This window comes from Rattus rattus, chromosome 1 (assembly GCF_011064425.1).
Source record: "Rattus rattus isolate New Zealand chromosome 1, Rrattus_CSIRO_v1, whole genome shotgun sequence".
In the NCBI taxonomy this organism is placed as follows: Eukaryota; Metazoa; Chordata; class Mammalia; order Rodentia; family Muridae; genus Rattus; species Rattus rattus.
Genome location: NC_046154.1, coordinates 145,943,568 through 145,963,532, shown reverse-complemented (window position 1 = coordinate 145,963,532; position 19,965 = coordinate 145,943,568). Strand labels below are relative to the sequence as shown.

General features: G+C 39.9%; 1 protein-coding gene across 1 annotated transcript in view; it reads right to left on the bottom strand.

Annotated features, from left to right (window-relative positions):
- Positions 1-4,123: 4,123 nt before the first annotated feature.
- LOC116903902 (phosphatidylinositol 3,4,5-trisphosphate-dependent Rac exchanger 2 protein-like) overlaps positions 4,124-19,965 on the bottom strand; it is a 73,009-nt gene continuing 57,167 nt past the window's right edge. The window contains exons 5-7 of the mRNA XM_032906673.1: positions 17,189-17,291; positions 12,172-12,239; positions 4,124-4,880 (exon numbers count right to left, since the gene is read on the bottom strand). Of these exons, the coding sequence (XP_032762564.1) occupies positions 4,835-4,880; positions 12,172-12,239; positions 17,189-17,291 (217 nt within the window). The 3' untranslated portion in view covers positions 4,124-4,834. The remainder of the gene's footprint in view (positions 4,881-12,171; positions 12,240-17,188; positions 17,292-19,965) is intronic.

The following is a 19,965-nucleotide window of genomic DNA, read 5'->3' as shown; positions in this document are numbered from 1 at the left end:
ACCTTTGTGATTTGGCTAATGGCACACTAGTTATGTCTTTCTATCTTCTCCTGTCGGGAGTTGCTACCTCATGACACAGGCTTTGTGGACTAGAACCTCCATCAATTTGAGCAAAAATAAGCCTTTTCTCTTTGTAACTTAATTACCTCAGATGATTTGTCACAGTGATAACAAACAAAAACAAATCAGAAACCAAGCTGGCTCATACAAACAGCAGAGGAGCATCAATGAATATAGGACAGCCCACAAGTTCACCTCTGGCCTAGGTAGCACTGATGTCTGCAGCAGACATCATATGGTCTGTCTTTACATGACTCGTATTTTCATATGAAGAAGACACCAAAAATTTAACAATTAATTATCATAATGTTTATAGTTAATGTTCATAAAACTAAAAAGTGGTTTATGTTATGTGAGAATACACACACACACACACACACACACACACACACACACACACACACACACACACACACACCTGTATATCATTATCAAACTCATTAGACTTTAGAAACCTAGCCAGGGAGAGAATAAACTGTTCTGAGTGAGGCAGACTCCCACTAAGTGACCACTGAGAGTCACACAGACTAACTGTACTTTAATAGACCACACTGATGCCATGTGGTGCTTGGCAACAGCAATGCTAACAATAGTGACAATGGCAAATCATTAAAGTATCAAATGATTCTAGAACCAAGTATTAATCACTATGACTAGCATGGAATTGCGGCACCTAGTAAAATGGTGACCATTTTTTAAAACTGCTATTATACTGAGGCCACTCGGTAAAGCTGCCTCTTAGATTTCCCCCACCTGTTCTTCAGAGCAAAAATTTTCCTGAGACTCTCCCCTGAAACTTCAAATATGCAAAAGTATAGTGGGTCTTACTTAGTTGAAACTTATGTATGCTAATGAAATTGTAATTGTTTAAGGAAGAGTCTTTGGACCTCAGTTTTGCAGGAACATTCACATAAAAACAAAATTAAACTTTCAAAATTAAAATTCCTATAGTTTAGAAGCAATTCAGTCAAATACATAGCTTTAGTGGTTTGACTGGAATCACATTGGGTAGATTTCCAGAATTACTTTCAAAATTTGTTAAAAGGGCAAATGACTTAAAAAGCAAGGTTATTACTTTGAAATTTTAATATTATGATTTTATAAAACCCCAAGTGCCTAAAAAAACCCACCTGCTTAGATGTGGTGACTCACAATGCACAGGACTACAGATGTTTAGACTTGTGTAAGGATACTTGATAGTTTGAGATAGAAACATATTTGCTTTAAATAACCTTGCCTATAAAATCTATGTGCTTGCTACAAGACATTTTTTGCTTAAGTTGGGTAATAGTTCCTCTTGAATTTGTTTCTTATTGATTATATTCATCGTTAAAGTTAGGGATCAACTTCATTTCTTTCTGAATTGAGCTAGTCAAAGTTAAAATCAATAAAGCCAGAAATGACACCCTCTCCAGGTAACATGTACTGTAGTATCTTTCTTTCCTTCATAGGCCATGTCTCACACTGTAGTTCAGACTGGCCTCACACTCATATGTAGCTGAAGTGCCCTTGAACTGTTGGCAATCCTACTGAGCCTCCAAGTACTGGGATTAGAGGTGTGGGCCACCACTGGCCTGAAGAAGAGTCAGCATGGTTTAATATATGGCCTCACGTGTGCTCGGCAAGTGCTCAACCACTGTGCCACATTACCAGCCCTACCTTCCTTTTTAAGTGAACATCTGGCTGCAAGAAGAGTGGCAATGAATACACAGGGGATTGAAGAGTAGAAGACTTCTGTTAAATGAAAGAGAGTAGCATGGGCCTGCTGATGACGATGCTGGTTTACAGGGGAGAACATACACTCATTATTACATATCCTGCCAAGTCAACCAGAAGAGAAACTATCATCCCCTGTCTGTCCTTCTCTCTAGAATAAGAAATGGACATATTTTCAGCCCTCAAATCTTCATACTTTTTACAAAATTAAATTTTGTAATGTTAGAAATCGATGAGATAAATCTTTAAGATAGTAAATACTATTCAGTTCCCATGATGCGATCTGAAATCTCTCAGTGTGTAGACAGGAGCCTATGTTCACAAACAGAAGTTGTAAGAACAGTAAGCAGGGCTTTTCCCTTAGCTTCTCAGTAACCTCCAGTTGCAGAGCCTAGTGTGACATTAAAGCAAGGCTGTTCAAAAGGTCTAAGGCCTGCTAAAATTCCAATGTCAAAAGAAGGTATATATTATGGAATTAAAAATTGATTACTCATCTATCATAGGCTTTTAAGTGTTAGCAATTTTAAAATTACAGTCAAATTTTATATAATGTCTTACTCCTGGCTTGCAATACATGTGGGGCCTCTTCAATTATGAATGGGAAGTGCCAAGAATACAGTTCTTATACATTAAAGGTGTTCTGCATATTCCCACTTGACTTTTGCAACATAGTCTGTAGAATTGAATGACAATACATGCTATAAAACTCCAACATTTTAGTCAGAAAATAATTGCTAATATTATAATGCTTCTCATATTAGCAGATGAAATTAGTGTAATCATTAAGAAAAGGGATTTCCTACATTAACTTCTGACTCCGCCATGTTCATCATCTGACCCCACCATGTTCGTCAGGTGAACTTGGGCGAGTCACTCCGTTAGTCTCTGCTGTAGCTGAACTGTGAAGTGCACGTAATAAGACAAGGCCAGGCTTCATCCCTGCTGCACCACCACGTGAAGAAGGAATAGGGAAACGTGGAGTAGGCAGTAAAGGGAGCCGTTTAGTACACACTAAATCATGTCAGCTCTGACTTTACTACCATGAAATTGACAGTGATGGACATTACCATAAACCACCAGCCGACTTTTAAAGTTGGTGAGTGCTGTGTACACAAATATATTTAACTCAAAAGATAACATTAACCACATTCTGTTATATACACTAATTTATAAATAATGCAAAAGTAGACAATATGCCCAGGACATATAAGCATGCTTTGTAGCCCTCATGTAGCCCTTTCTTTGCCTCTATGGAAACTTACTGAGGCTGGTGAGCACAGAACAGGAAAGCAGGGTGAAGGGTCTGCCTAGTCAGTCAGTCAGTCAGCTCTCCTTACTCTCAGACAGAACAGCCTGAACTATGAGAGCTTCAGGGTTGTGTGCTGATGGCAGCAAAATATTAATTCCCTGAAAGTTATGGGTGGATGTCGTATATATGCAAATGCAGGTCACATCATTTATTAAATTCAAAATGCTAAGGCTTTTCTTTAGAAACATATTGGTTTCTCTATTAGTCACATACAGTTTTGCTGAATAAAAAAAAATCTCAAGTTCTCTGTGCTGAATAATTTTCATCTTAACTCATGGGATAAATATATCCCATACCTTTGAAACACATTTTTAAATTCAATATATCACTGGCAGTAAAGACAGCTTTAATGATAGTCTGAAATTCATTATGAGATTTATAAAGTAAAATGGAATAACGGTTTGCCAAAACTGTAGTTAAAGTAAGGATTTCATGTGCTTAGCCCATATCTATACACAGTACTGTGCTGCACAGTGGCCTTTGGGTCAGTGAGTGACAACCTGTAGGAGATGGTCCCATAGGCTATACCATCTAATGAGGCCACAGACATCTCAGTCTGGGTAAGTGCACCCAACGACATTTGTACAATAATAATATGGTCTAAAGGCACAATGTATTCATATCATTAAGCAAAGCACAACTCTATCATAATCACAGTAATGCCGTTTTAATTATTTTTAAAGTTACACATTTAAAAACAATATTAATATATTTATGTGCTCAAAACAATGTTAGTACATCAACACAGAAGTGATAAATATTGCATATACTTTAGAATGAATACATAAATTATCAAGGTTCTTTTCTAATGGCCCTTTGAAATACAGCAAATAAATTTATTTTTACATCTTACATATATAACTTGATAGAAAAATACTCACAAAAAAAAAAAATAAAAAAAAAAAAGAAAAATACTCACGAAGGTGTATTATTTTAAGGGTCTGACATCTCATAGGACGACTTCATACAATTGCGAGTTTATCTTTCTCTTTTAAGGGTTGAGTTGTCAAACAGGCTTGCTATTTTCCATCCTCATTGGCTCCTCTCATCTCCCCAACCTGGCAACTCCCTGTACACAGCCATCAATGGTACATCACCCAGGATTCGTGGCTCACTGAAGAGATCAAGAAAAGCACCTGCCTGCTGGAGTGTTTTCATGGCCAGGGAGTACATATGACAAGAGTAAGAAAAGTCTTACCAGGACCTCAAAGCTTTCTCCATTACCAGGAAGTCTTAGAAGAAAGGGAGGTGTGTATGTTCCTACCTCCCACATGTGCACTTCTAGGTGGCACCAGTGGGAGATGGGACACCTGTAACTCCCCATCTACACTGTTCTTAACATTTTTGTATGACTGTTTCCAGAGTGTGGCAATCATTTTTAGTGACAGACTTTTTCAAGAAAAACTACCAATATTATATCTGACCACTAGGGAAGCTAAAAACAAATACAATATAATTAATGAATGAGAAAGGAACCAAAATAGTTAAATCTTTTATCTCTGTATATTTTCCTACAAATCTGAGCAGTGAATTTTATGCTAATATGAATCTGTAATTTTAATATTTCTAGAATGTGAGGCTGAACTGTCTTAAGGAACTTCTAGTTCCAGTATAAATATCCAAACCAAACATCAGTTATTTACACCATGGGAAACCTTTGCTTCTTAAATATGCAATTCTTTGTCTTCAGGGGAGAATGTTGACTTGGCCAGCATTTGGAAGCATCTGTCTCGTGGCTCCTGGGAATGCTTATTCTTCTCCTACTGGAGGTGGTGGCTCACACAGCTTATACAACCTAGAAAAGAAATGGGACAGCATCATAATCACTTTCTACACTACCCTTACCTGAATATTTTTATTGGTAGAACAAATACATCACCACTAATTCCTTGACTCCATCAGTCATCACTACATTGATTCTACCACAGAAAATAGCATATAAATCAGCTTGATCTAAAATTTTGGTCCTGTGATTTAGAGAATACTTCTCTTTCTCTGTGAATGCTTAGAAGGTTGGTCATTTAACAGCGTTATCTTTTTACAGTGGTTCTCAACAGTTCTAATGCTGCACCCTGGTAATACAACTCATCACATTGTAGTGACCCCCAATTATAAAATTATGTCATTGTTACTTCATAACTATGATTTTGCCACTGTTATGAATCATAACTTAAATATATGTTATGCAGGAATTCTGACATGGGGCTCCTTGAAAGGGTCAATTGACCCTAGGGGTCATGAACCACAAGGTAAGAGCCTGCTGTTTTAGAAGCTGTTGCTCTGCTCCAGCCCATCTGTTTACTTTGCTGATGGTAATATCCCTCCTCTGAGTTGTCAGAGGCAGTGTCATTAGATAATTAACACATTGACAAACATAACTATCTTGCAGCGATGTAGTCTCTATCTCATGGGGATCTACAGATTTTTCTACAAGTTTTGCACATTTACTAAGGAGTTTACCACACACTTGTGGAGGTACAGCTTCACAAGGCCTAAATCTCAAGATTCAGTTAGTTACCTGGCTTTTCCTAAGGACTCACGACTGACTCCAGCCAGCTATCACCTGTCAGTAGGATCATCAGGTCCAGAGAATTCATGGTACTTGTGGAAAAGCTGGGTCATGCTCCTTCACAGCCTAGGCCTAGCTATTTGATCCCATATTGCATCAACAAACAGCTCAGGAGAACTTATTAGCTCTACACAAGTTGACCTGAGTAGCTAACAGTTAACACAAGAACTGGAGAAAAATGCTGTCAATGCTAGTGACCGCTAAGCCCTCTGGATTACTTACCCTAGATCTAAAGCAGTGGTTTTCAACCTTCCTAATTGCATCCCTTTAATACAGGTTCACATTTTGAGGTGAACCCTGACTATAAAATTATTTCATTGCTTCTTTATAACTGTAATTTGGCTACTGTTATGAATCACAGTGTAAATATCTGATATGTAGGGCATCTGATATGTGACACCCCAAAGATATTCAGAACCACAGGTTGAAAAACACCGATCTAGAGAGATGAGAGGCTGAGCTAAATTGTGTGGGTTTTGGACTCTACCTGTTTTCCTTAAGAAGAATTAAGTCTACACTTGTCTTACTCTCTACATTAGGCTACTATCTCAAATACAGAATGCAAGTGTGAGTATGTGTATAAGCATATGTACATTTATGTGTGCATGTGTGTGTGTGTGTGTGTGTGTGTGTGTGTGTGTGTGTGTGTGTGTGTGTGTGTGTGTGCATCTTGTCAGGGGTGTTTATGGGTCCTAAGGATTGAATCCAGGACTTTCAAACTAGCTAAGCATGTGCTCCACTCCTAATCTACACTCATTCTCTGAACACCCCAATCTTGCAGTTTTTGGAAAGAGATTCTAATATGGGTAGCCAAGGAGATTTACTTCACCTTGCACAGTAAGTTGAACAGAACTTAAAAGCATTGTCACTCACTTGCAAACTATAAATTTCCTCTATCTGAAACACAAAATACCACACTAATTCTAAACCAGTGGGGAGAAATGAGGATGATTTAATGCTGAACTGTAAGTCTGGCTAATAAAATGGACTTGATTGGTCTGGAAGCCAAAAGTCACTGTCTTTGGAGGTTTGAAATACGTACTTCAGGCACACAAGGTGGCATATGCCCCTCAGGTTATCTCCACAGAGGAGAACACAAAAAAGTGTGTTTTGTCCTTCCTAACGGAAAGAACATATTAAATTGAGCTGATGTAGTTTGAAGATTCTTCTGCAGCCAAAGTACAAGATGCTGCTTCAAACTGCCTCCTGGGGCTGGGGAAATAGAACATTCAGAAGGTTCTTTTCTCTCTATCCTATTTCTGTGGCTGTTCTGCCTAGTGAGTAACAATGCACAGAGGCTCAAGAACAAGGACAGAGATGGGAGGGTGCGTGGAGAACTCCAACCTCTCGCATTCTATTACCTTATTCTGCATCTTTGGGCCCAATGTGACCAATGCTAACAGAGACGAATCTTTGAAGTGTGTGCCTTGCAAATTGGAGCAAAGGCTACTCCCTGTGGTCACCAAATGCAATAATAACTCTGGCTGCTGCAGATCTGGGAAGCTTCTGTGTCTCGAGGCTTCTTGGAAGTGACTCGGGGTTATCTGAGTTCAGGCACACTTATAATGGAAACTTGACAGCTCTGGGAGTTTAGCACCGGCTGATGAATTTTGAAAGTAATAGAGGGTAAGGAGTTGGACGCTAACCCTGCACCATGGCTTCTGCTTTTGGAAACTAAATTATTGGTGTGTGTGTAGGGGTGTGGGGAGGCAGGTTGCTCGCCTGGCACGTGAAACTATTATCCCACACATGTGCACTTAACGGGCCTGTTCTGGTTCCTCTTTCCCTTCTTCCTTGTTGGGTTGATATTTCTGCATCTAGCAGAGTTTTCAAACATCTCTATCTATGCTATGTCCTCTACACTCCTACATTTGCTAATCAGGGCTCCAGAGCAAACGCTTCTCCCATGGTTAAAATACACTGTTTCTCAAGGCAACTCTTCCATCTGACAGATGAGAAATTGGTACTCAGAGAGGAAAACGCCAAGGGCCATGCAGGAAGAACGACAAACAGCTTTCGAACTCATAGTATGTGGCCCACTGGTTAGCACAGCCATGATGGGTATGCTTTGGACCGGTGTGTCCCACAGGGCTATATGTCCCGAGGACGTCATGCTGTTATGAAGTTCTGCTCTGCCTGCTGCCTACCTAAAAATTATATGAAAACTCTAAGAGGACTTCCAGTCCTTCACTGAGCAGTATCTCTGGCATTCACAATGCTTTCAGGCATTGCTGCTGGAGCAGATTTATGATTCAATCTCCACCCTAGGAAAGAACTTAGAGACGTAGATTGTCAACAATGACTCCTAACCTTAGAAAGCATTTGGAAAATAGAATTGTTAGTCTTTTTTGCTACTAGTTCTGATGTAGAATATCTTAGGGAACGATCTAAAGGTCAGAAAGGAACAGTATTAGTTAAGCTAGGAATTTTAATGGTCAGGGAACAAGAATAATGGCAGCTCTGGCTGACGTGACTCTCACTGAGGCTGGACTAGTGATGAGTGATTTCTTATACCCATTCTTGCCCTCCACTTCCTAATACGCTTTTGTGAAGAATGTTGATGATTTATATCTTCTAAGGGTTTAAAGTAGATATGACTGATTGTTACTTATATAAAAGTTTAGAATTGTGAGTCTTTTAAGATTTTTATTAAATTGTGTCTTAAGATAAATAAAACAATTAATCATCTCTTTGTAATGGCAATCTGCTGTCTGCCAGTAAGAGAAACTGGCTGAGAGAATTACCTTGTTTACTCACATTTTGTTTATCTATATCAAGTAGAAACTTGATATAGTTACAAATATAATGGATTCTTGGGTAATACTTTGTTTTCTTGATCTGTACTGATGGTTTCCCTAGTAAAGGCATTAGATAACATGCTATTTTTTCATAGCCATTCACTAGAAGAAAAAAGGATGTAATCACGTAATTCTATACTCTTGAAAGATTTGCTAGGATGTATAAACCCTGGAAGAAAAATTAATATGTGTTTGTGTTTGCTCCATCCAATAACTGTGTATATGTGTATTTGTGAAGTACTTGGAGCCTGCTTGTTGGAACTTTGTTCCGTCCATTCTATATATAGATGTGTATCTATCTATCTGTCTGTTGTAAGTAAGTATGTGTGTATAAACTTATTGGAGCCTGCTTTTGCTTCATTCACTCTCTGTCTCTCTGTCTCTGTCTCTGTCTCTGTCTCTGTCTCTGTCTCTCTCTCTCTCTGTGTGTGTGTGTGTGTGTGTGTGTGTGTGTGTGTGTGTGTATTTTCTCTTTCCTGCCAGCCCCTAAAGAGAATAATTCAGAGTTTCTCTCTGGCTATGGGAAGTACCTGTCCCAATTAATAACATTTTGTTCTATCAGAGAAGAGTCTGCTGTGTAATTTCCCTAATCACTAGTTGCCATTGGCAGCACCTCAAGTTGACTGCTATCAGGGCAGACCCCCATTAGTCCTTCTTAGTGTTGACCCCTGTCAGCTATAACACTGAAGCCAACTGCCAATGCCACACCTTGCTGCCTGACTCAATTTATATTTGGTAACAAAGCTAGTCTTTGACAGAAAACATACACATACACCCCCCCACACACACATGTACATGCACATGCACACAAACATGCACATACATAAGCACACATGCATGCATGAGTACAAGCAACCATACATCACTACAGAAGGTCAAGTGGAGAACCAGAGCTGGAACTCAGAACTTTTTTTCCTTCTTTCTGTTTTAACCACTGATGTTTGTTACCTCTAAATTGCACAAAGTGAGTGAAACTCTCATAGAACAATTGTTTCAAATGATATAACAGAGATAAGGGAGTGTGCCTTACATGGTAATCTGACATCATTAATGCTGTAAGGAAAGCCAGAGTTAGGTAGGACTGCCATTAACCATGCCCCATTTCAGTGTTGCCTCTCATGCCCAGACAGACTTCATCTGCCTTTGTATTTCGCTGGGCTGAAAGCTCCTTGAACACATTGTTTTGTTTTGTTTTGTTTTTAAATCTGACATCTTATTGCCAAAGGCCATTCCTAACAGATATCAAACAAAGTGCTAATGTACTAATGTAAAGTTGCAGAGGTGTTCAGGAAACCCACCCTTCAGCTGTAGGCTTTCCCTAGCAACCACCTACCACCAACCAATGTAAAATCATTAAACTTCAGGACTTGGTGATTCCATGAATCATGCCCACTCTTCCTATGTGATAACCATAGCCACTTCTGCCTCCTCTCTTTAGCATCCTTAACCACACTCACCCATTTGTCACAGAGACTGGGGAATCTTTTCATGCTGCTTTCACCAAAAGGTCTGCCCCTCCCAGATACACAACAGTAAGTCAATATACATCAGTGGATATTTGCTGAGTGAGCATCAATAATAATGAGTAAACTAAGAGTATGTTAGGAACACTATGATGGAGTTAGGTTGGGAGGTTTGAACCACATAAACTTGTAGGTACACATGGCTCCCTGAAGCTCCAAGAATGAAACTTCCAGAAATATTTTGCCAGCTTGGCCAATGGGTAGTTTGGTTGTGAGTTCCAAATGTGTCTATCTTTTAGCTTATTGTCTTTGAGGGAAGTGCTGGTTCCTGTCAGGAGGGATCCTATGCCCTGGGAGCTTTTGTATTCCCTGTGTCTCCACAAACTGCTGCTCTCCCCCTCCGCTTCCCTCTTCTCTCTTCCCTCTTCCCTCCCTCTCCTTCTGTCCTTTACTTCCTCCTTCCCTCATTTACTCCCTCCTTTCTTCCTTTACTCCTCCCCTCTCTCCCTCCCTCCCTCCCTCCCTCCCTCCTTCTTCCTTCCTTTTCTTCCCTTCTTTTCTGTATTTGCTTGCTGGGAATCACATCCAGGCCCTTGTGCTTTCTAGGCGAAGGTGCTAACACTCTACCACTGAGTTATGTGCCTAGTTCCACATTGATCCTTCAGGGCCACGGTCACTTCTGTATTGAGTTTCTGTTCTCCCTGGGGCAACAGTAAAACAAATGGTATTTACTCAGTAAATATCTGCAGAATGAGTGAAATAGTAAATAAAAATTTAAAATGATTTTTATTTCTCTCTTGTTATTCCTTTGAACAACATATAAATTTTATGGCTGGTTCATTTTATTACATTTCATCTTAAGTGTTTTAAAGATAATCCAACAGAGAGAAAGCTTAAATTCATCAACTGTTTGTTGTCCTATGTTCAGCTAGAGTACTGGTTTATTGATCAGATGCTAAAGCTTTATCCCAGCCCTGTTGTTCATTAGTGTTCAATGGTTCTCGCTGAAACCACCTTGCAAAGTTATTGCCTTGTTTTCTTATTGGAATTTGAACACTTCAGCAGGTCTATTATACAAATATCCTGTGTCTGCTCAAGGTACAAAAGAGAATGTTTTTTTGAAATGATTCCTTAGCAATAGCAAGCCTCAAGACTAACCAGCTAAGAATGATACCATCAACAAGACTAGAGGATTATACAGAGTTAGAGGTCAGCACTGGAAATAAATGCAGCCACTACATGATAGTCCCATCCACTTCTACTGGGGAAACATGGTTTCTCTTTTGAAAGCACTCATATCTCCCAAGTAGATTATCGACATGAAGTATAACTTCATAAATGGCTGTAATCACCTTCCTCTTTCTGCTGACGGTGTTAGAAACAGAAACAAAGGACATCTTACCTGAGAAAGCATTTAAGGGGCCTACTTTTTGTTTAAATGCAAACATGTAATCATGATCAAATGTCTAGGTAATTATTTAATATTGCCCCACTTCAAGATAGATGATCGCTTACCCTAATCATGGAGATCAAACAAAAAGCATTTTTATATATTCAGTCACTTTAAAGTTAGGTTAGAGTCCCTTCTTATAATTGGTGAACTGTGAATATTTGATATAACCAACAAAAAGCTCTATGATTCATCCATCCATCCATCAATTCACTCACTCATTCATTCATTCATTCATTCACATGGTCTTGAAATTAATTTAGATATTTGAAGACTACTATGTAGTCACTGATAAAATCAATGTATATTCTCTGTCTCCTGAGAACCCATTTTAGGATCAAACCCTCTAATAATACATGGCAACATAATATAGAAAGGGGCATTATCATGTGACACTCAGGAAGCCTCACAAGAACCTACTCAACCATGACTTAAAGCAGAAGATTACATGCAAGCTAGCGTTCAGAGCTAAACAGGAGTTATTCATAACAGCAGAAGCAAGAACATGACATTCACAGAGGAGCTGTGGAAAGGGTAGATGGCAGTTGACATGCAAAAATTACATTTTTGAGTTGATTTTTTGTAAACTCTGTTTTTTAAAATTCATGTTCAAAATAAAATAATGTGTTTCTTTCTGAGACAATGAATGGCCCTTCACCAAACTTCACCATTGAGTGTTTTCCAGAGTCAGCTTACAATTAGTGCCAGTAGGACACTGTGCATGAACTAGAGCAGATAACAGGCCATGACTGATTCTGGCAGAAGCCAGCAAGCCCTCACATAAGGAATAGATGTAGCACACTTACCTCGGAGCTGACTGAGGAGTCCGGTCTCTAACCCCCAAGTTCTTAGCTGTGTTCTGAACTCTTGCACCCTGAAAATCAGGAAAATCAAAAATGCTTTAAGAGTTAATTAAAATAAACCTGAGTTTAAAGGCATTTTAATACTACTTAATATCAAGGGTCATTAATAAGAAATACAACCAAAACTACTATATGAACATTTTTTTAATTGATGCTGTTATGAGTTAAAATATACTGTTGCAAATACTTGCTATTTAACCTACAGCCTTAGCTCATTTGAGAGTCTAACAGCTTCCTATTCATTCCCATATCTTACATCTTTATTGCCAGAAGCAATTAGTAATTTAAACATTAAAAACAGAACATGACCAGGTTATAAGCACATGCTAGGCCCAGACACTTTCACAGAACATGCGTCAAACCTGCATCTCTTCAGATGGATAGGTAGTTTAAATGTAATAGCATTTTGTAAGAAAATATCTTCTAAATGGCTCTACAGCAATTCCTAGACAAGCCACATCGATGTAGATTTATAAAATGTAAGAGTTTTGTCTCAAAGAAGGTTGTATAAAGACAATCCATTTTCAGCAATAAAAGGGACCCTGTGACCAATCAATGTCAGAAATGAAGTTACGACCACTGTTTGCTTCCTAATGGATTCCCAATTGAACCAAATATGATTGTTTGCTTCTGGGATCAGAGAAAGGACAGTAACAAAAACAAAACAAAACAAAACTCTGAATGTTCCAAGTACCCACTGCACCAAATATTGTCTTAAATAAAGTTGAGAGAAGAAGCAGGAAAAATCCCAAAAAATAGATTCTCTCAAAATATTTGAAATTATTTGCAAGAACAAAAAAATTTGCAAGAAAATATTTGCAAGAACAAAATAGATTTCTACACACTTCACCACCCTTCTTAACAGTTTCCTGAAGTGTGGTTGATGAAAGCCAGGAATCAGCACAAGCATACAGCTATTAATTACAGTGCTTCATCCTTGGGTCCACCACTTGCTTCAGGAAGGCTCCTTTTCTGGTCTGGTCTGCATATTAATATTGTGATGGCATGGCATTTTCTTTCAAGGTCAGTTATTTATTTCCCAAATACTTTATTTAAGTATATATCTACCTCAGCAGAAACTCACAGATAAGGATTAATGTCATCCTGAGGTATAATATAAATATGTTTTATTTTTCTTTCAAACTGTGATGGTGTTGAACACGGGAAGGTTTGCTTTTTTCTGGTTGTTCGCTGTACCCATCGAGGCACCATTATTTTGGTGTCTTCTTCAGTCTGCTGACCAAAGGCTTATCTTCTCACCTCCAGTAACTAGGCACTCCACCACCCCTCCCAGCTACCTTCTTTCCATGTCTTCCTTCTTTCCAAATGTTATTTATAAGCCAAGGTCTACAAACTATGTGTGCTCATTGCTACCATTAAAAGCTGCTTGACTCTTTATTAGTTAACAAGGTTAGTTAACAAGGTTAGTTTACTAGTAAACACGCACCCGTCTCTACTGTGCACCCGTATCTGTGTGTGCACATGGCAGGTTGGAATATCTACTACCATAGTGAGACACTAAACACCACAGGGCACATCCGACTCCAGCCTTTCCTCGGTCCCTCTTTGTAACTTTCTCTGTCAGTGGCAACGCGCCTTTTCATGTGTAGGTTATTATCACTAGTTTCTTCAATATTAGTGTGTACAAAACTTTGTTTTATAATGTCTAAGTCGTACCTACATTAAAAATGTTTAGAAACTAGAGCACAATACTCATGTATAATTCTCTGTACCCTTTCATGACATTTTATTAAGTCATTAATAGAACTCTTTTTATTATCCCAAAATCTGATAACTGGTCTAATTGATAAGACCATTGGCACATTTTATGTTGATTTGTCTGTTCAATTCCCCATGCATTTGGCTTGTCTGCAGTTTGTTCACACCATTGTTCATGCTCTACCCGCAGGCCCAGACAGCCTCCCTCGTCCCTTTGTCTGTCTACACTGTTTATTCTGGAGACTTTAAAAATGTATCACAATCATTCACAATAACTACCTGGTCATTTGACATCTCACTTTTTAGTGAGTTAAATATATAGATTCCTTAGTCTTAAGAAACATAGTCATCAATAAGGTGTTATTATTATCCCTGATCAAATCACAAGGACACTAAAAAGCTGAGGTGTGGAAAGCCTTGCCCTCAAGCACAGAGTTGATCAGTACTAATACTGAATTCAAATGGTACTGCTCCGTTCATGAGTGCCATGGATTCAGAATTAAGATCTTGTCTCAAAGCCCCAATAAACAACCATGACAAAATTCAACAACAAAGTAGTTCTAACACTTTGAAACCTAATAAAGAATAAAGGTGTTTAACCACTGTATCTCCCAGAGTCAAGTTTAAACAGCCAAATCTTTCCCCTTGAAAAGTGAGAACTGGCTGGAGGCCAGAGCACCACCGCCTGATTCATCACCTGCCACTGCTGAATGGCAAAAGGAAGATGCTTACCCGAGCCCTGCAGGCTGATGTACTGCGCATCAGTCCACCAGTCTGGTGCCCAAGAAGAGGAGCCCTGTCTTTGCAATCATTTACAGGGAAGAGATAATGAGGACTTCCCTTCTCTCTGCTTGTAGGACACACAGCTTCGAGCTGAGGAACCAATATCAAGGGAAGAAAACTACCTACTTTCAACCCAATTAGAGAGAGAGAGAGAAGGAGGGAGAGACAGAGGGACAAAGACAGACAGAGATAGAGAGACAGAGACACACACACGTACAGAGAGAGAAAGAGAGAGAGAGAGAGAGAGAGAGAGAGAGAGAGAGAGAGAAGGACGGAGAGACAGAGGGACAAAGACAGACAGAGACAGAGAGCAGAGACAGACACACAGAGACAGACAGACAGACACAACACAACACAAACAGAGAGAGAGACAGAGAGACAGAGAGGCAAAGACAGACAAACAGAGACAGACAGTGATAGAGACAGAGAAAGAAAAGGAAGAAGTGACAGAGACAGAGACAGACACACACACAGAGATAGAGACAAAGAGAGAGAGAAGGGGAGAGACAGAGACAGACAGACACACAGAGAGACAGAGACAGAGAAATAGAGACAGAGACACATAGAGAGGGGGGAAGAGACAGAGAAACAGAGACGGAGACATATACAGACAGATACACACACAGAGACAAACAGACAGAGAGAAGGAGGGAGTGACAGAGACAGAGAAACAGGACAGACACACACACACACTGAGAGAGACAGAGACAGACAGACACACAGCGAGAGAGACAGAGACAGAGACACACATGGAGAGGGGGAGACACAGAGAGACAAAGACAGACACACATACAGACAAACACACACACACAGAGAGAGAGAGACAGAGAGAGAGAGAGAGAGAGAGAGAGAGAGAGAGAGAGAGAGAGCGATAAAAAGGAGCAATGAAAAATGTGCAGTTTTCAGGTTTTTCTGATTTATTTTACACACCAACTATCAAGACTATGTATGTGTACCATGCTTATGAACTTTGTAGCAGTGAAGTTGGGGAATAGATAATATCAACTTCACTTTCTCTCTATTGTCTCTATTTACACTTTTGTTTTAATAATTGAAGACATTAGAGGACTGCCATTACTCAGACCCACAGGTAGGAATGCATATGGAATAAACTCAGAATAAACTCCTTCGTGGAATGCTCTTAAGAGGTTCACGCTAGCTCCTTCTCCTTGTAGGTGATAATTTTGAGGGAACATTTCCAAAGCCTCTTATGTACTCTCTCTGAGAGTAGAGGAAGAAAAGAACGTAAGACTTCATTCCTTTGTACCTAAATCCCACCTCTGATGTGAGAGTTTACTTGGGCTTGTTTAGTAAAGTTGAATTTGTACATCTACTTCCAAAGTCCCTCCTATAACATATGGTAGATTGTGTCTGTGTTTGTCACTTGCCAGCTGGACAACAGTATGTCATAGGCTTCTGGTGGGTCTAAAAATTTAACTGGTTCCTGTGCAACCTTCTAAGTTCCTCACAGTCATCTTCTACCCTTGATTCCTAAAGCAGAAGTGTGAGGCAGGAAAACTCAGTAGGACTGCAATATTCATTGGCTTGCTTGACATTCCACAGTGAAATCCTGGGGACAAGATCCATGGGGGTTGAAAATGCTTTCATTTGTTTGAGTAAAGTTTTGATGAATAAAGTGGTCATAATTGCAAAAGCATATCAAATGAGGTCACTGTCATTGAAAAAAGTCAAGAGAAGTCAGCTTGGCTGCATCAGATCAAAGGGAAGGTGACAGAAAAAAATAAAATTGATGACTTTCATTTGTCTTATCACTGCTTAAAGGTCTTTTGTACTAGCTTGATTCTATTTTCCATTTTCTAGACAGAACTATGGAAGCTGGTGTATTTTAAAAAATAATTTAGACAATTTATAATCATGTTATCTTGGTTCTTCAAATGCTACTGGGTTACAGCTTAGGAAATTCATTCTGTTTAAAATAATGCAAAGACAGTACAGTCTCTGCTGGTGGAAACTCAGTTAAAAGGCTTGCATTCAGCCCCAAATAGGAATCCTGAGGTGAGAACTTACTCCTCAGGATGATGTGCCCATTTTATCATGGCATGGAAGACTGTGGGAGATCACAGAAACTAGTGGGGGTCCTCAGTTCCTCCTTCTCTTGCCTCCCCCACCCCAATCAACTTCCTTGGTTTGTTAAATTGTCTGTAGTTTATAGAAGTACCACATATCCTTTATTTTCTTACTGTTAAGAGCCCCAGTCCATTTTTGTTTTGTGTGGCTATCTCCCCTTTTGCTTCTAGGTCATAGCTCAGATATCTATTTCCTATAAGTTCAGGGCCCTTGAATGAGGGGTCTGTACTATTTTCTCCTTGAACGTGCTTGCTAAGCATGGCTTACCCATTTGTCATGTGCCTAGACAAGTGCCACATCTGATAAATGACCAAAGCTAAACCAGGTCCTAGAAAACATCTCCCCTAAGACAGGCAGAAAAGTGACTCACCTGCTTTCTCATCACATCTGTGGCCTGCATAATGTACCTAGGAGGGAGCCCGTGGCTTCTTGCTAGAGTGATGGCTTGCTCCAGTGTCACACTCAGGGTACACCTGTGGGCCAAGGTAGTGGAAATCACAGTCAGATTCACTGATCCACTCCTAGAGAAATCTGAATGACCAAAGTCCTCAGAAACCAGACAATGATGATTTCTTTACATGGAATTCCTGTTTTAAAAAAATAGGCCAGAGGGTCTTATTTGTGATAGCCAAAAGCTGGAAACAACCCAGTTGTCCCACAGCAGAAGAAAGGATACAGAAAATATAGTTCATTTACACAATGGAATAATATTCAGCTATTAAGAACAAGGACATCTTAAGTTTTGGAGACAAGTGAATGGAACTAGAAAATGTCATCCTTAGAGAGTTAATTCAGACCCAAAAGGACATGCATGATATGTACTAATAGGTGATATGAGCCAAAAAAAAAGAGAAAAAAACCTACAGAATACCTAGAATACAATCCACAGAACTCACAAAGGTAAACCAGCCAAAGAGACCAACTGAGGATGCTTTAATCCCACTTGGGAGAGAGAAGAAAGCAATCATGGGGGTCAGAGGAAGCGAAGGAACTGGGTCAGAGAGGGGACAGGGAAGGGAAAAGGAGAACATGATCAGATATGGGAAGGGGGTAGGAGAGAAGCCCCGAGAGCCAGCAGAAAGAAGGGAAACAGGCAACCTCAGGAGGTAGGAGGTGGGAAGACCCTTCAGAATGTACCAAAGACCTGGGAGGTGAGCAACTCTCAGGACTCAGAGGGAGGAACCTTAGACGAAATGCCCTACAGTGGGAGGAGGGAACCTGTAGAGTCCTCCTCTATTAGAAAGACAGGGCATTAAGTGGAAGGATAGGATTCCCATCCCACAGTCAAAAACTCTAACCCAGATATGTCCCTAACTCTAGGGACAAAAAGGGAAAAGAGACTGAGGGAAAGGAGTTCCAGTGATCGGCCCAAATTGGGATCCAGCTCAAGGGAAGGCCCCAAGGCCTGACACTATTACTGATGTTATGGAGTGCTTATAGATGGGAGCCTAGCATGGGTGCCCTTCACAAGGCCCAACAAGCAGCCGAAAGACTCAGATGCAGACATTTACACCCAACCAATGGACAGAAGCCTGAGGACCCCTGTGGCTGAATTAGGGTAATACTGGAAGAAGCTGAGGAGGAAGGTGACTCCATAGGAAGACCAGCAGTCTCAGCTAACCCAGGACCCCGAGATCTCTCAGGCACTGAGCCACCAAGAGGGCAGCATACACAGCTGATATGAGGTCCCTGACACATATATGGCAGAGGACTGCTTGGTCTGTCCTCAGTAAGAGCAGAAGCAACTAACCCTTGAGAGACTTGAGGCCCCAGGGAGTGTGAAGGTCTGCTGGGGTGGGGGTGGGGACATCCTCTTGGAGATGGGGGTCGGGGGAGCAGGGAGGAATGAGATAAGGAACTGTCACAGGGCAGACTCAGAGAGGGTAACAACTACACTATAAAAAAGATTAAATCAATAATAATGACAACAATAATAGTTTGATAGAATTAACAGTGAAAAAATAGGCCACAGGACCACATGTTTGGGAATATATGATAAAGAATTTAAACTTAAAATTAGCCTAGCATTGTGAACTATGTATAAAAGACATCTTTTCCTTAGAAAATTGAATAACCATATTTATAATAAAAATTTTATTTACACATCTCAATAAGCAACTGGAGAAGTGGCCTCCTTATATTCATTACGGAGAACTCGTCTGAATTCTTCCCATGCCAATTGTTTGAAGTTACATAATTAACTTTTAGTTGGACAGGATATTCACAAGGACTTAGCGTCTGAGTCGATGCGAATTGTTCTGCACAATGTTTTGCATGTACCTGTAGGCACGAAGGCCAACCACTGGATCTAATGGTTCATATAAAAGGAGAGTCAATTTCATTTAACTGCCTGCCTCCTCAACAGCTACAACCTTTTCGTCCTCAGTAAGGTGTCCTCTGCTCTGATATTAAATCTGGTGACCCTAACAGTTCAATCAATAATGCTCATTACACTGCCAGATGATGCTAAAGAAAGAGAACTCTTGACTTCTTTTCTAGTCCTGAGATATGTCTGCAGTTTCCTAATAAAGCAAGGCTCCCTTTTCTACTGTGAACACAGACACAGGGAGGGATGTTTGTCATCAATTTTTCTAATCATATTACACTGACTCATTCTTTGTACTACAAGTTGTAAATAGCAACACATCAAAAACTGCTTGCCAGAGACTTGAAATGATTTTAGTTCAACTGTGGGATCAGTGTAGCCAATGGTACCCACTGAACAGGGGGCATCAAGTGTTACCTCTTTCGTCTGCCTCTCTCCCCCTAACTCAGCCTCTGCTGCCCCCCCCACAGCTCCCCTCCCCATTATTTAATAGTGGCTGGGCTAGTGCTACTCACTATGTAGCCTGGATGACCTAGAACTCATAGCTATTTAAGTGCTGAGATCATGGACATCAGATAGCACATCTGGCTAAGGGGTGCACCTGTTTAGAACCAATGAGATATTAAAGAAAAGCTGACCTTCAAAGGGGAATTCATGTTTTTTTTCCCTTAGCCAATCCAAACAACAACAAAATGCTCTGTATATTTTAACGAAGTCCCAGGAGTGACTAAAATAATTTAAATAACCACTTTCGTTTTTTTGTTTGTTTTTGATTTTTGAGGTTTTTGTTGTTGTTGTTGTTGTTGTTGTTGTTGTTGTTG